Source organism: Silene latifolia, chromosome 1, assembly GCF_048544455.1.
Source record: "Silene latifolia isolate original U9 population chromosome 1, ASM4854445v1, whole genome shotgun sequence".
NCBI lineage: Eukaryota > Viridiplantae > Streptophyta > Magnoliopsida > Caryophyllales > Caryophyllaceae > Silene > Silene latifolia.
Window position 1 is genome coordinate 164,973,720 of NC_133526.1, and position 13,843 is coordinate 164,987,562.

Sequence of the window (13,843 nt, forward strand, 5' to 3'; positions counted from 1 at the left end):
AAAGTATGTGGGCATGTATGTGGGAGGTGTAATTATGAGTAACATGTGAAGTATTACGGAAATTGCGTGGAATTGTGAAGAATGTGACTTGGTTGATTTCTCGTAATTTTATCATTGATGTTTTTGGCTGCCATTTACTGCCTGTTTAAAATCCTTGTACGAAATTTTTATGTGTGATATCCTTGTGAGATAGCTTTCATATGCCGCTGGACTTATGCTTGAATAATATACGGTTTAGGAAAAATAAATATTTTAGTGGACAGTGGTCAGAATATTCATGTACAGTGATGTTTTCGTCCCATATTTTTGTAAAAATTGCCATTTAAAAACTACTTGTTGATTAGGTATGATTCTAACTCCACTGTTTAAAGGATTCGTTTATATTTCTAAATTTATAAGCCACGTTGTAAGAAAATATTTTGGCATTTTATAGTGATTTTTACAAGTTGACCTAAGTTCTGACAAAGTTGCTGTAAAATTTCTGTTTCGACCAAATAATTTGTAAAATGCATTATAAATTGACCTTATGAGTTTTTGACTTGATTCTTTCTCTTATGAATTTTTAACTCTCTATATTTTCTAAACTGTATAAGTGATTAAGAAGTAATTATGTTATTATTTATTAATGATTTTTAGAAGTTATAACATGTTTTCTTAGCCTTGAAAAAAAATGTAAGTTTTTGTTTCTTATCTTTTGCCCATTGATATTTTGATGTTGTAAATTATGTGAAATTTGATGAAATGTCTAGTGATATGCGGAATGTGTTGCCCTAAGCCTATATATATGTTTACATTAATTGCATCCATCTTCAAGTTAGATTTCGCTAGTAAGAAATAAACGCGCAAGTAATCGTAAATGGGTAATTGTGTTATCATAAGTATACCGCAACTCAAAATATTTGTAGTATTACATTCCTTCCCCCTAAAAATAAAATTCGTCCTCGAAGTTCGAGATAACAAACAACGAAAATAAATAGACCATTTATCACCAGAACATGTAATACACGTTGTAACATAAGACAACTATTATTTTCAACATAATATTTCACATAATACACAAATATTTTGAGTTATTATTTGTATACCTTGTGATAAGATTGATGTGTTTGATAATCGTAAATGGGTAATTGTGTTATCATAAGTTGGATGGCGCTAAGTTATGTGGATGTTTATAAGTGTTGTGGTGGTAGTTGTGGACGAACTTCGGGACGAAGTTCATTTTAAAGGGAGAAGACTGTAATACCCCGTATTTTGATAGTAATTTATGAGAATAATTTTTGTAATTTAAATAATTGATTAAAGGTATTTCTAGTAATAATTACAAGCAAGACGTTAATTTAATAATAAATTAAGTATCCAAGTCGGGAATTGGGCTTAGCTAATAATTGAGCTTTGGGCCGTGTGCCATAGTTATGTGGACCGAAACTTATTAATCTAGTATGAATGTGATCGGGAATTACTTCGGGATTTAATAATAATAAGTAAAGGTAATAATAATTATATCAATAATAAGCCTAATAATAATAGTGTTATAGTAATAAAAAAATTAGTAAATATAGTTTGTGGAAATCCTATTTATGGTAAGACTAATATAATATGTGATAATAATAATAATAATAATATAATTTGTAATGGTAATAATAATAATTGGTAATTCCTATAATATTTAGAATAAGGTAATTGTAATAGTTTCCTAATTGGCCTCACATACTCTCTAATCTTAGACTATAAATACCATGATAATTCTGAAAAGTAATTCATAAAATAGAAGAAGGAGCTTTTGGAGACGGAAGAGGGAATTAAACGATAAAAGGTAAAACCGTCTTAAACTTAATTAAATTCATAAAGCTTGTAACCGTGATAACACTTGACCACCGTGTAACACCTTGTGACCACCATAGGACTCATGATTTTGATCTAGAGCAACCCTAGACCACCGTAACTCTGACCTGACCCTTCGTTGACCGTCGTTGACCGTTCTGGGGTGGTTTTTAGGGCGGTTAAAGGTGGCGGGTTAGGCTATGCGGGTTAGGGGATCGTGGGATTCGAGCCTTAAATTGACCCACTAATTGGGCATGTCGTGACCTGGGAATATAGGGGTTGTGTTGGGGTGGTTGAGTCGACTATGAGGGAGGTGTTGGTGTGGTGGTAGGTGGCGGTTGTTGACGGTGTTGGCGGCTGAACATGGGAAAACAGGGGCGTGTGTGTGACCGTCTTAAGACGAGCATCGTAGTCGTGTTTCTGACCGTTTGTGAGGTTGGAGGGTACCGTTGGAACCGCCATGGACCAGGGGTGGCAATGGTGGTGGCCGTTGGGTGTGAGAGTAGATGTAGTGGCCGTGGTCGTGGGTTTTATACACGGTGGAGGGCGGTGGTTTGGTTGTTGATGTCGAGTAGAGAAGGGAGTTAGGGCACGTGTTTCTGGGCAGCTGGTGGTGGTTTGACGGGTGGTCAGTGGGTGTTTGGATGGGTCGTGGTGTAGGGAGGAGGTAGGGAGGTTGGGTGATGACCGTGGTGGTTGGTGGTGTCGGGATTGGAGGGTGTTTATGGGAGTGGTTGGTCACGATTTTGAAACCGTGTGCGAGGAGAGTGTTGTGTGTTTTGTGACGGGTTTTTAATTGGTTAATTTGGGTGACTCGGGTTATAATTGAATCGGTTTTTAATATCGTAACCTTTAATAATGACAATAAATAATTAATTGGAATAATTAGTATAATGAATGGAATAAACAAATAAATAATTGAATTATAATATTTTGTTAGGTGACGATTGTGAAGAAATTATAATCGGGTTCGGATTGCTTTAATTATTTGGATCGCTTGAGCTGCTTAATTGGATTTGCTTACCAGGTAAGATAACGATTCTACTGGACCTATTAATTATGTATCTTGTTATTTAAATTGGATGTTGTGTTAATTGAATGGAACTGTTTTGGATAGTTGGATTATACATATCTTGTATATTGTGATTGGAAGGGGTTGTATTGGATATTCTTGAGACGATGTGGTAGGTAGCCATTGTTGTTGCTACTGTTGGTGGATAATGGGTTGGATATCAGGTTTAGCCTGGAAGACATCATGGTAAGAGCCTTCGGGTGATGTGATATAAACTTACTGGCGGAGGTAGACATCATGGTAAGAGCCTTCGAGTGATGTACTGTATTATAAACTTACTGGCAGACACCATTTAGTACCTTCGTGGTGGTGTAAGGCCCCAGGCTAGTTCTGTAGACCTGTCTTTGGTGTGTCTACTCAACTGGAGGTTGAGGGCGGAATTGTGACTCAACGGGAGGTTGAGGGCTGGATTATGAGAACAGTTGATTGGGCATTTGTGATTGAAACCTTACACTATTTATATTATTTGTTTTAAGATTGTTATCCTACTCAACCTCGTGATTGACAGTGTATTCGTGAACACCTTTGATGAACCATAATGGGGAGCAGATTTGACAGGTACTAAAGATTAGCTGACTTGGGAGCTTATGGGAACGCGTGAGGATTTGGCCAGTCTACCTAGAAGTCTAGACCACATAGATTATTTAATCTTTTTATTTATTTCCGCTGCGAGTTGTATATTATTTTATATTACGTTTTAGTTGGTTAATTTGTAATAAACATGTAATCGCTAAAGTTTTAATTAAAGTACTTTGATTTGTTGTACTTTGTTATTCACTACCTCGGGAAATCGAGATGGTAACGCTCTTATTTACTTGGGATGTCTGGCTAATGACTCCTGGATAAATGTGGGTGTTACATTCTGGAAAACATAGAGTCCATGGCACATTCAACATTGGTAATTTGAGTCTGTGTTATGAAGAAGTTGAGGATGATGATGTCGAGGATTTGTGGGCAAATCCTATTCAAGAGGGAGAGATTGGAACAAAAATTGCAGCACCCTCAAGCATAACTTCATGCGGTTTTGGACCATCCACAAGTTTGAGGTCCAACGCCACCAAATCAACCTAAATCATGAAAACCACGGCTAATCTAGAAATTTTGGAGAATATGGAACAAATTTGTCTAGGATTATTAATCCTAAAAACGATGAATCAAAAATTATTTTAAGGGCACTTCTAAGCTACCCGGATTAGCACGGTTTTAGGAGCAAGTACAATGTCGCTTTCAACCTTCCTCTTTTGATCAAGCAAGCTCTAGGGGACTTTTGTGGAGCCTCTTGGGACTCTTCCTACATCAGTTGGGGTCAGAAAATGCAGCACAAGAAGCCCACTCTATAATTAAATAAGCAAGAGCAAGCAAACAAGGGTGGTTGTCTTATTAACAAGAGCAAGCAAACAAGGGTGTATTAGTTGGTAGTATTCATAGTTAATTCAAAGTATGAAGTATTTTTAGAATGGGTGTAATATAGTTCAGAGTATTCTCATTAAATAACCCTATGCTTTATTACTTTCTCTTTATTTTTTCAGTTTTGTTCAGTTTGTGTAAGGCATTGGGGCCATTTTTTCTGTCTCATTTTGGCAGGCCTTTGTGGCCCTGGATGTAATTTGGATGGTTAAGATTGTATTGCTTTGGTCTATATAAACCAAGCAAACTTAATGAGAAAATCAGATTTAATGAATGAAATATAAACACGAGTTTGAAAACTGAGTTTTCTACTTAAATTCGTCTTGCTTAGTGCGGAAAACCCTCCACTTGCTTAGTGCTTTGGGGCGGAATTTAGTCTTTGCTTCGTGATCTTGGACAAGATTCCTAGTCTTAGACTTGCTTCGTGATCTCGTCTATGTCATATACTCATATCCTTGTTTAGTTCCTTGTTTTTCGTGTCCTTTTCAGTCACAAATACAACCTGTTATCGAGTCCAAATCTGTCCAAAATCGAGTTCTTTGCTTTTTAGTGCAATAATTTTTTATTTCCATTAATAATTTACATCAAGGATTTTTTTGGTTTTAAAAATCTGGATTTTTTTGTGTGTCTAATGGTTCATGGTGGTGGGTCTAATAATTTTTTGTGGGTCTAATAATTTAGCACCAGATTATTTACGTTAAGAGCTACTCCAATGGCAAGTTACAAAACCTTGTAGTTTGCCTTGCTCCATATTTTTTTTAAGCAACAAAGCTTTCAAGCTACAACACTCTTTAATGGTAAATTACAATAGATGTAGCTTAAAAGGTCCCACTAACAAATAAGTATTACAATATAAATTATTTTATTATTTTTTAATTACTGATTTTATTAATTTTAAAGATCAAGCTACGTAACTTGACAAAGCTACACCCGCTTGTAAGCATGACGTATTTTATGTACTCTAATGTTAGCATACAGCTTGATAAAATATTTGCAAGCAAGTCCTTAAATGTAACCATTGGAGTTGCTCTAATGGCCTTTTTTGGGTCTAAAAATCATGATTTTGTTGTGGGTCTAAAATTCTGAAAATTACTGTCGTATGTGATATTAGTAAATTTACGAAAGTAGTGTATGTATTAATGTTATGGCAATGTTGTGTTAATTAGTCTAATATTAATTTATATAAATATTAATGTATTATGTGGTAAATTGGTACTCCGTATTCTTCTTTATTCTGATTTATTTATGTTAATGATAATTAATGTGGTTTTGGTATAGGTATAGACTTGGGGAAGAATGTTATTGATCTGAGATATTTTTTATTTTATATTAGAGTTATGGTATTCATTTTTTTTTTTCAAATTCAGGAAATGTAATTTGTAATTTGTAGGATGTAATTTTGGTTGTTCCAAAATTTGTTTTTTCTTTTTGATTTTCATATCATAAGATAAATTGAATTAAATACAATATGATTTAGGAAATAAATGAAACAAAGAGAGTAATTATTGAAAGAAAAGGAGAGAGAGTAATTAAATATCTGAAGAACATGGGGGGCTCTGGTTAAATAAAACTTTTTTTCAAGTCCTAAAATCGGGGACCAATAGGAAGCCAAAAAAAAAAAACTTGACTTTTTGGCATTTTTTTAATTGTAATTAAAGTTGGTTAATGTCATAAACAAGAAATTTCATATTCGATTCATATCTATTGCAAATAAGAAAACGAAAAAAAAAATAGTAAAATATTTTTATGATGCATTTTTTACACAACATTTCCATAACATTAAATTTTACAGACTCGTAAAATATTTTAATACGCTCGGTATACTAACTACTTCATCTTACAGACTTACACCATCAATCTCATAATTAAAAATGTGAAGTACAAAAATTGGATGTGTTCGAAGTTAGAACGTAGCTACCATCATCACCTAATAATGTTAGGGAACTGATATTTCCACGCATGTTTTATTTAACACCACGAAGATCATTGAGCAAGTCTAAGAATCTTGAATTGAATGTTCATGCAATATAGAATTCGTGGCGTTAACACATTTGTTCGTGGTGTTATGCTGGCCCTAATGTTAGTATGATATTATTCGCTTTGAAATTTGAATCAAGCTCTTCAAATTTTTATAACTCCTTTAATATAGTATCTCATATACTAATGGTTATATGGATATTTCTAATAAACACGGGTAGTTTCTCCCAAAATCAAGAAACATATTCTTGTTTCACAAAAAGATAGTCTATAATTTTCACCTTTTCTATTGCTCATTGTAATCTACCATCTGATCATCTGCAATATTTGAAAAACTTTTGACATAAGGAAACAACACATTTTTTTCAATTGTGAGACCAGGGTGAGAACTTATCAACCATGGGCGCGGCCTTGATATCACATGTTGTGACTACCATTGCCACCATTAATACATTTTTTGTGTTACTCGTAATTTTGTAGCAAAGGGAGCGCGTAGAAAAGCTTTGCAAGAGCCGTTGGCGAGTTATGACACTCCTAAATTTTACATCGGAAATGTTCTATAAGATTCAAATTCGATTCGAGTCGTCATAATATAAAAATTTTGTGAGCATGTATGCAATTTAAATTGTCCCTTGTAATATGTTGTCAAAATGCATCACTACTTGTATTTGTATCGCCAGTAGTAACAGGTAAGGATCGAGATTTATTTTGTTTATTCTATTCTTGAATCGGACACAATCATCTTGACAATTAACATTTTCAAGAAGATTCTCTATCTGACCGGCGAAACTTCTAAATCTTGTGCCAGACCACTATTTTTAACCTTTTTAATACTGGATTGCTACTAATCCTAGTTTATTCATCTAGTTGACGTATAAACTATAATTCCATTAGCTAGGTCCCTACTATATAATTATTTCTTTTGTCCATATTGAATCCTATCAGATAACATAGTTTATCATTATGATAATCGTCATATTATTACGGGTTTGCTAAAGATCGGCCCTAGTTTTACTCATATCACCCCTAAAGATTACCTTTTTGCCCTTGAATAATATAAACCCAACAAACTTGTTTGTATATCATTCCTACTCGGGTTTCATATTTTATTAAAAACCGCTTCAAAAATAAAAAACCGCTACACCTTTTCAAATTAAAACAACAACACTCTCCTTTTTTTTGACAAGAACCCAACATCACTCCCTTTACTCTTTATTTTTTTTTTTCAAATTCAAATTTTAAAAACCGTTTCAACATCAATAACAACGAAGACAAAACCGCTTCAAACTTCAAACGGAATTCTCCTTCATTCCTCCCAAACTAGAAGAAGGTATGTGTTTTAATTTGTTTTTGTAACTCAATTAAATTGGTTTGGTTAGTAAAGATTTTTGTATAGGTTGATTTAGGTATAGATTTGTGATGAATAAAGCCATATTAGGTTGTTTGTTTGTGATGAATTGCGTTTTATTGAATGAAAGAAAAAAAAAGGAAGAACAACGAAATCGGGGAAGATGAAGGTGGTCCATTCGTGTGAAATACACGAAACCACCTGGGCCAATTCGTGTGAATCACACGAAACAGCCTGGGCCATTTCGTGTATTTCACACGAATGGACCTGGGTATTTTCGTGTGATTTACACGAATACGCCTGGCCAGTTTTGTGTATTTCACATGTTTAAGGCTAGGCATTTTCATGCATTTCACACGAATGGACCATTTTTTTTAATTATGCGTTTTTTTATTTTTTTTTTTAATTTCGTATATTACGTTTTAGATTTCTAATTTTACGTTTGAATTAGTTTTATATTTGTAATATTACATTTGAATTAGTTTTATATTTGTAATATTACGTTTAAATTAGTTTTATATTTGTAATATTACGTAATTGTATTTGTATTAATAAATTGTTCGTTAATGCAGATGGCCGACGATGATGAACGTCGAAACAAACTTCATGCTTCTACTCGCTGGAAAACAATTACTTTCAAGATGGGAAATACTAGTTTTGGGTCGAAAGAAGTTTCCATTCCTTCTGAGACAGATTTTTATGAAGGTGGCGAGTACGAGCAATATCAGAGAGACCTTGAGGAAGAGATAAGAAATTATCAGGGGTCGGAAAATGAGGAATAGGAAGATGAGGAGCAAGGAAATGAGGTGACGGAAACTGAGGCGGCGGGAAATCAGGAGACGGGAAATGTGGAGGCGGGAAATGTGGAGACGGGAAAAGTGGAGGCTACTTCTGCTTTACGTGTTAGGCAGGGGATCCATGGTAGATTTGAGATCTATGGTGAGGGGTCTAGCACTTCGATTCCTGAGCCGCGGAGAAAAGTAAGGGCTAGAGGGAAAGATACTAGTTGGATATTGACTGGGCCAGCACCGGGAGGACCATTAGTACCGGATATGATTCCGAGTTTTGGTGGACACATATCTTACCTTTTGTGGAGTCAACCTCAGTCGGAGCGTTTGTTGACTAAATATACTAGAGAACGATCTTTGGCCGAGCTTCGTTCATGGAATTTGTCGGGGCCAGTTCGGAAGTTAGTTGAGGATTCGGGGATTAGTCATTTGCCCAACATCATGCATAAACACTTGAACATGCCATTGTTGTGTGCTTTTATTGAGAGGTGGCAGCCAGACACCAAGACTTTCCACATGCCATGGGGTGAGATGACGATATTACTACATGATGTGCATGAAATTCTTGGGATCGAGATTGATGGATTTCCTTGTAGCATACCCGATGCTGATATGGCACATTCGATACTTGGCGTGTCGGAGTTGTTGGGTATGACTGAGGCGCAGTTGGGAGGTCAGTGGGGACCTGATAAGGATGCAAAGATTTACAAGGGAAATTTGATTTTACAAAAAGCTTTGAAAGATTTGGTTCAAGGAGAGTAGCGGGGAATGGTATCGGAGGCTCAGGGCTACTTGATGATTTTATTGAGTTCGGCATTATTTGTTGATAAATCGAGTGATAGAGTGCGGGCTAACACGTTCCTGATGCTTAGAGATGTTGGTAGTATTGCTGGGCGTGCTTGGGGTGTCGGCACACTTGCTTATCTATATAGGCAAATGGGGATCGCGACGAGGTCTGATTGTAGAGGTTTGTGCGGTTGTTTGACCTTGTTGTAGTCTTGGATCTTTGAGTACTTCCCGACATTTAGGCCAATGGCTACTCTGGCGGCCGCTCCGGGTGCACCCAGGGCTATGTTGTGGTCCACTAGTACGGTTCCACAACGTGAGGCAGGGAGAGCTTTGGTTTCATATTGTTAGTAGCTTGATATGATGCCGATTGAGTCGATAGCTTGGAGACCGTACCCTGACCATCCGGAGACCGAGCACCGCGTAGTGTTTACCACGGTTTATTGAGATTTATTGATATTGTTGAGCCGTACCAGCCAGATCGATGTCTTCGACAGTTTGGATACATGCAGATCATCCCGACCCCTATGGCACGACCTGACAAGGTTTACCGTCCTGTGAAGTCCATTGCCTATGATGTGCAGTATGACGGTGCATATTTAGACTACACATGGAATAATTGGAAGATGCATATGGCACATTTGGATAGGGTGCCAATACCCGCTCACCCACCACATTCGTATGGGGTAGGATATATGGAGTGGTTTGTCTCACATTCGCATCCTTACGTGATGAACGTTCCTCGGGAAGCTGATCAATTGCCCGTGGCGAGGTCCCACTTTCCGACTACGGTAACTATATTTAATTTTATTTACTGATTCGTACATTTATTTTTTTTTGTGTACTTTTAATATATTTGTTGTCTTACTTTTCAGGTTGGACAGTCTCTTATTCAGAGGTTCTCGCAGTTCGAGAATGTAGAAGACCCTGCAGTGACCGCAGAATTCACGGAGTTTATGAGGAACGTTCATCCTCAGATGCGTGCATACGCTGGTCGACCCCCGGTTGTTGAGGGTAGTAGGGGGAGAGGCAGGCGATCCGAAGGACGTGGTAGGAGCCGGGGAAATGAAGAGAGGGATCATCATGATCAAAAGGTCGAGTCGGGGCGAGGCAGAGGTCGAGGCGGGGATGATGTCCAAAGGTGGTCGAGATCAGAGCCTACGACTAGTAGGCGTACTTATTAGATGTTGTTGGACTTTTAGTTGTTATTTTGTTGGACTTTTAGTTGTTATTTTGTTGGCTTCTAGTTTTTATTTTGTTGGACTTGTACTTGTTACTTTGTTGGATTTTTAGTTTTTATGTTGTTGGACTTGTGGTTTTTATTTTGTTGGAGTTGTAGTTTTTATTTTGTTGGACTTTTTGTTTAACTTAATTAAAAATTACAACATAAGTAAAAATTACAACTTAATTAAAAGATAGTTTAACTTCATTATGTCAATTATCTAAAATATTACAATAACTAAGCAAACGGGTTCCACATAATACCCGAAAATACAAATTGCCACCACAAATCAAGTCTTTCAGTATGAATGTTTTGATAATAGGCGACGTCTTCATGCCGATTATTGTACCAGTGATTGCTGATGGGAGGCATGGCACAATTATCATCCATGCGTAAACGCACAAAATGATCACCTGTAAAAAGAATTCATAGAATACCATACAGGGCCCTGACACCTGGAACTGGTCGTAGAGGTAGGTACGTATTAGAACCGGACCATACACGATCACCACTTAGGTTACTTCCCACATTCACGAGACATATTGGCCAGTTGAACAATATTGCAAAACCATGCAAATCCAAGGCTTCCATCCAATTCGGCTTTCGACATGGTTTATGATGAGCCCATTTGATTCGTCTACAAGCACTGTTTCGCTGACCGTAGTAGACAGTGACTTAGATATCTTCTTTTAGCTCCACCAACAACTGTTGTCGCATCTCGAGATAATTTCTTTGATTTCCTGTTTTTGCATGCGACATAACCCGAAAACCACAATGACCATCACTCTCCGGGTCAAAAGCTCCTAAAAATCCATCAATGATCGCCTCAGGCATACAATGCTGATAATCGAAAAGACCTACGTCTGTTACACTGTCATAATTAAGCTCAAGGAAGGGGGTTGAGGTGTGGGGGGGGGGGGGGGGGTGGTCCATCACCTACATTAAATATAAAGTGCAGAATTAAGAGTAAATATTAACATTAAAATTTGAAATTTCCTAAATATTAACATTAAAAATTAACTAAATATAAATATAAACAAAAACTATTATTAAAAATTAACTAAATATAAACAAAAACTATTCTTAAAAATAAAAATTAACATACCTCCACCGTTACTTATTGTCGTACTCGGGTAACTACGTCTGGAATGCTCGAAAGCAGATTTATTACGGGTAATTGACTTCCTTGACGACCACGTCATGTATCTGTTATTTCACATTACTCAACAACCTCGTCCTCAGAAAACAACTTAGTGAACAATGACTCAATTACATCTCTTTAGACCAAATAGTGGGAAGCCCGAACTTTATCGAAAAGGTCCTCCATCACATCATTATGGCGAGAACGGCGATGACTAGAATCCGTGTAGGCTAACCATGACCAAAATACATGTAAATCATCTGGATGGATTCTTTTACCTTCGTGGAAAACTGTATGTAACCGACAAGCACACAATAGCTTATGGGTGATCCATAATGTGCAACCACAATTCTCCTCCAAATAATAACCCAAATCAGTCCCACGATTATATTCCACTAACATTGCTTCAATGGCGGTCGCCGAAACTCTTCCACTCAACATTGAAAATATATTCCCATAATACATGTTAGTAACAACCGTCTTGCTTATAGAATCTTCCAGCGTTTTACGAATTTCAATATGTTGCCCGTGAATCATAACATCAGCCCGTTTCCATATACTGTCAAGAGTAAGTTCAGCTGATCCTAACCACATCTTCAATTGAGCATGAGCGGACTCAACTCTAAACGTAGTTGTGTTACCAAAATGAAGCACCAAATTAGTAAAACATTTTCCAAACAAATGGATTTTATGCCACCATGTCAACTGAAGATAAATGATAAGTGCAGGATGACCACAATATTTTTTCTCAACTCATTCCAGTCCATGTTACATTCATCAAATGTTTTAGCTTCAACAACTTTTTTCCAAGCGCCAAGTGCTAACGCTTTCCCAAAATTACCATTCCTTTCCATGTTCGTTGCTCTAGCCTCAATTGCAGTGTACACGTGAAATAAGCACAAAAAATGATGGGAAGTACGAAATACAGCAGGGAGTGCAGCAATTAGACCACGCTCGTGATCCGTAACTATGACTGTTGGCCTCACACCTAGTTCCAACAATGACTCTAACCTTCTCAAAACCCACTTATACCCATCGGTACCCTCGTTCTCAATTAACGCGCAACCTATCAAAAAACTTTTTCCAACAGGTGTGACGCCTACACATTGAACCAATATAAGACCGTACATATTTATCTTGTAGGTAGAGTCGATTAGAATAATATTTGGCCACGCTTTAAACATCTGCACCGCCTCTGGATGAGTAAACCAAACATGTGTAAGTTTTTTTGTTAGAGGATTTTTGATGGACTCACTAAGGTAGTTAGCTTCGTTCGCTAAATGCAACATATATTGCACACTGTTTCTCCCATCTCTATCCTTTGCACTCAATCGGGCATTCTCATTATACATTTGTTTCAGAATCGGAGGCGGTTGATCAGGATACCTAAGCGTAAAAGCATGTCTAACCATCCCCGGTTTCACATGAGACTGCCGATACTGCTTAATCAATTCTTTCTGTTCTTCAGTAAATTTCGCTCTACATCTATGACCTTCTAGAAACTTTCCAAACTTGTGATTGTGAACCCCGCACTTCGGAACAACAATACACACACCTTCACCTCTTTTTATCACTCTTACTACAAATGGACACATAAATTTTTTGGTCTTCGATTTTCTTTGCGGTTTCTCGGGATCCTTAGCCTTGCTATTGTAAGGTCCGTACCGCTCACATTTCACTATTTTATACGGAGGACTCTTTTCCATGTGATACTTAGCCTTTACCAAATGAAAACCTAACCCATATGCAACTTCATCACAACGACCAAATGCTTCTTCAAATGTTTTAAACGGATGCTCAAATACAAACATATCACTGTAATCTACATCCTCTTCACCGGAATCTTCAAAATTTTCCTAATTAAATTCATCAACCTTTTTTTTAAAAAAAAAAAAATTGGTCCATTCGTGTGAAATACACGAAACAGCCTGGGCCTGAACGTGTGAAATACACGAAAGAACCTGGGCCAGTTCGTGTAAATCACACGAAACAACTTGGGCCTTCTCGTGTGGTTTACACGAATGAGCCTGGGCCATTTCGTGTAAATCACACGATTGGGCCTGGGTCATTTCGTGTGGTTTACACGAATCCGCCTGGGTTATTTCGTGAATTTTACACGAATTAGCCTGGGTTATTTCGTGAATCTCACCCGAATACGTATTTTCTGGAAAATAAAAAACGTGTGTCGTAAAAAAACGTTAAAATGTACGAAAATGCGTATAATACCTCATTGTCTTGCGTGTTTTCATTGTGTTGCGTATTTTCAGCTTGTTCCTCGTAA

At 36.9% G+C, this 13,843-nt stretch overlaps 1 protein-coding gene across 1 annotated transcript; it reads right to left on the bottom strand.

Moving 5' to 3' along the window:
* Positions 1-12,263: 12,263 nt before the first annotated feature.
* On the bottom strand, positions 12,264-13,598 carry LOC141586624 (protein FAR-RED IMPAIRED RESPONSE 1-like). Its single transcript, XM_074407920.1, has 2 exons — positions 13,524-13,598; positions 12,264-13,418 (listed from the first exon to the last, which is right to left on the bottom strand). Exons 1-2 carry the CDS (start codon positions 13,596-13,598, stop codon positions 12,264-12,266), a joined length of 1,230 nt encoding a protein of 409 aa, XP_074264021.1.
* Positions 13,599-13,843: the final 245 nt, after the last annotated feature.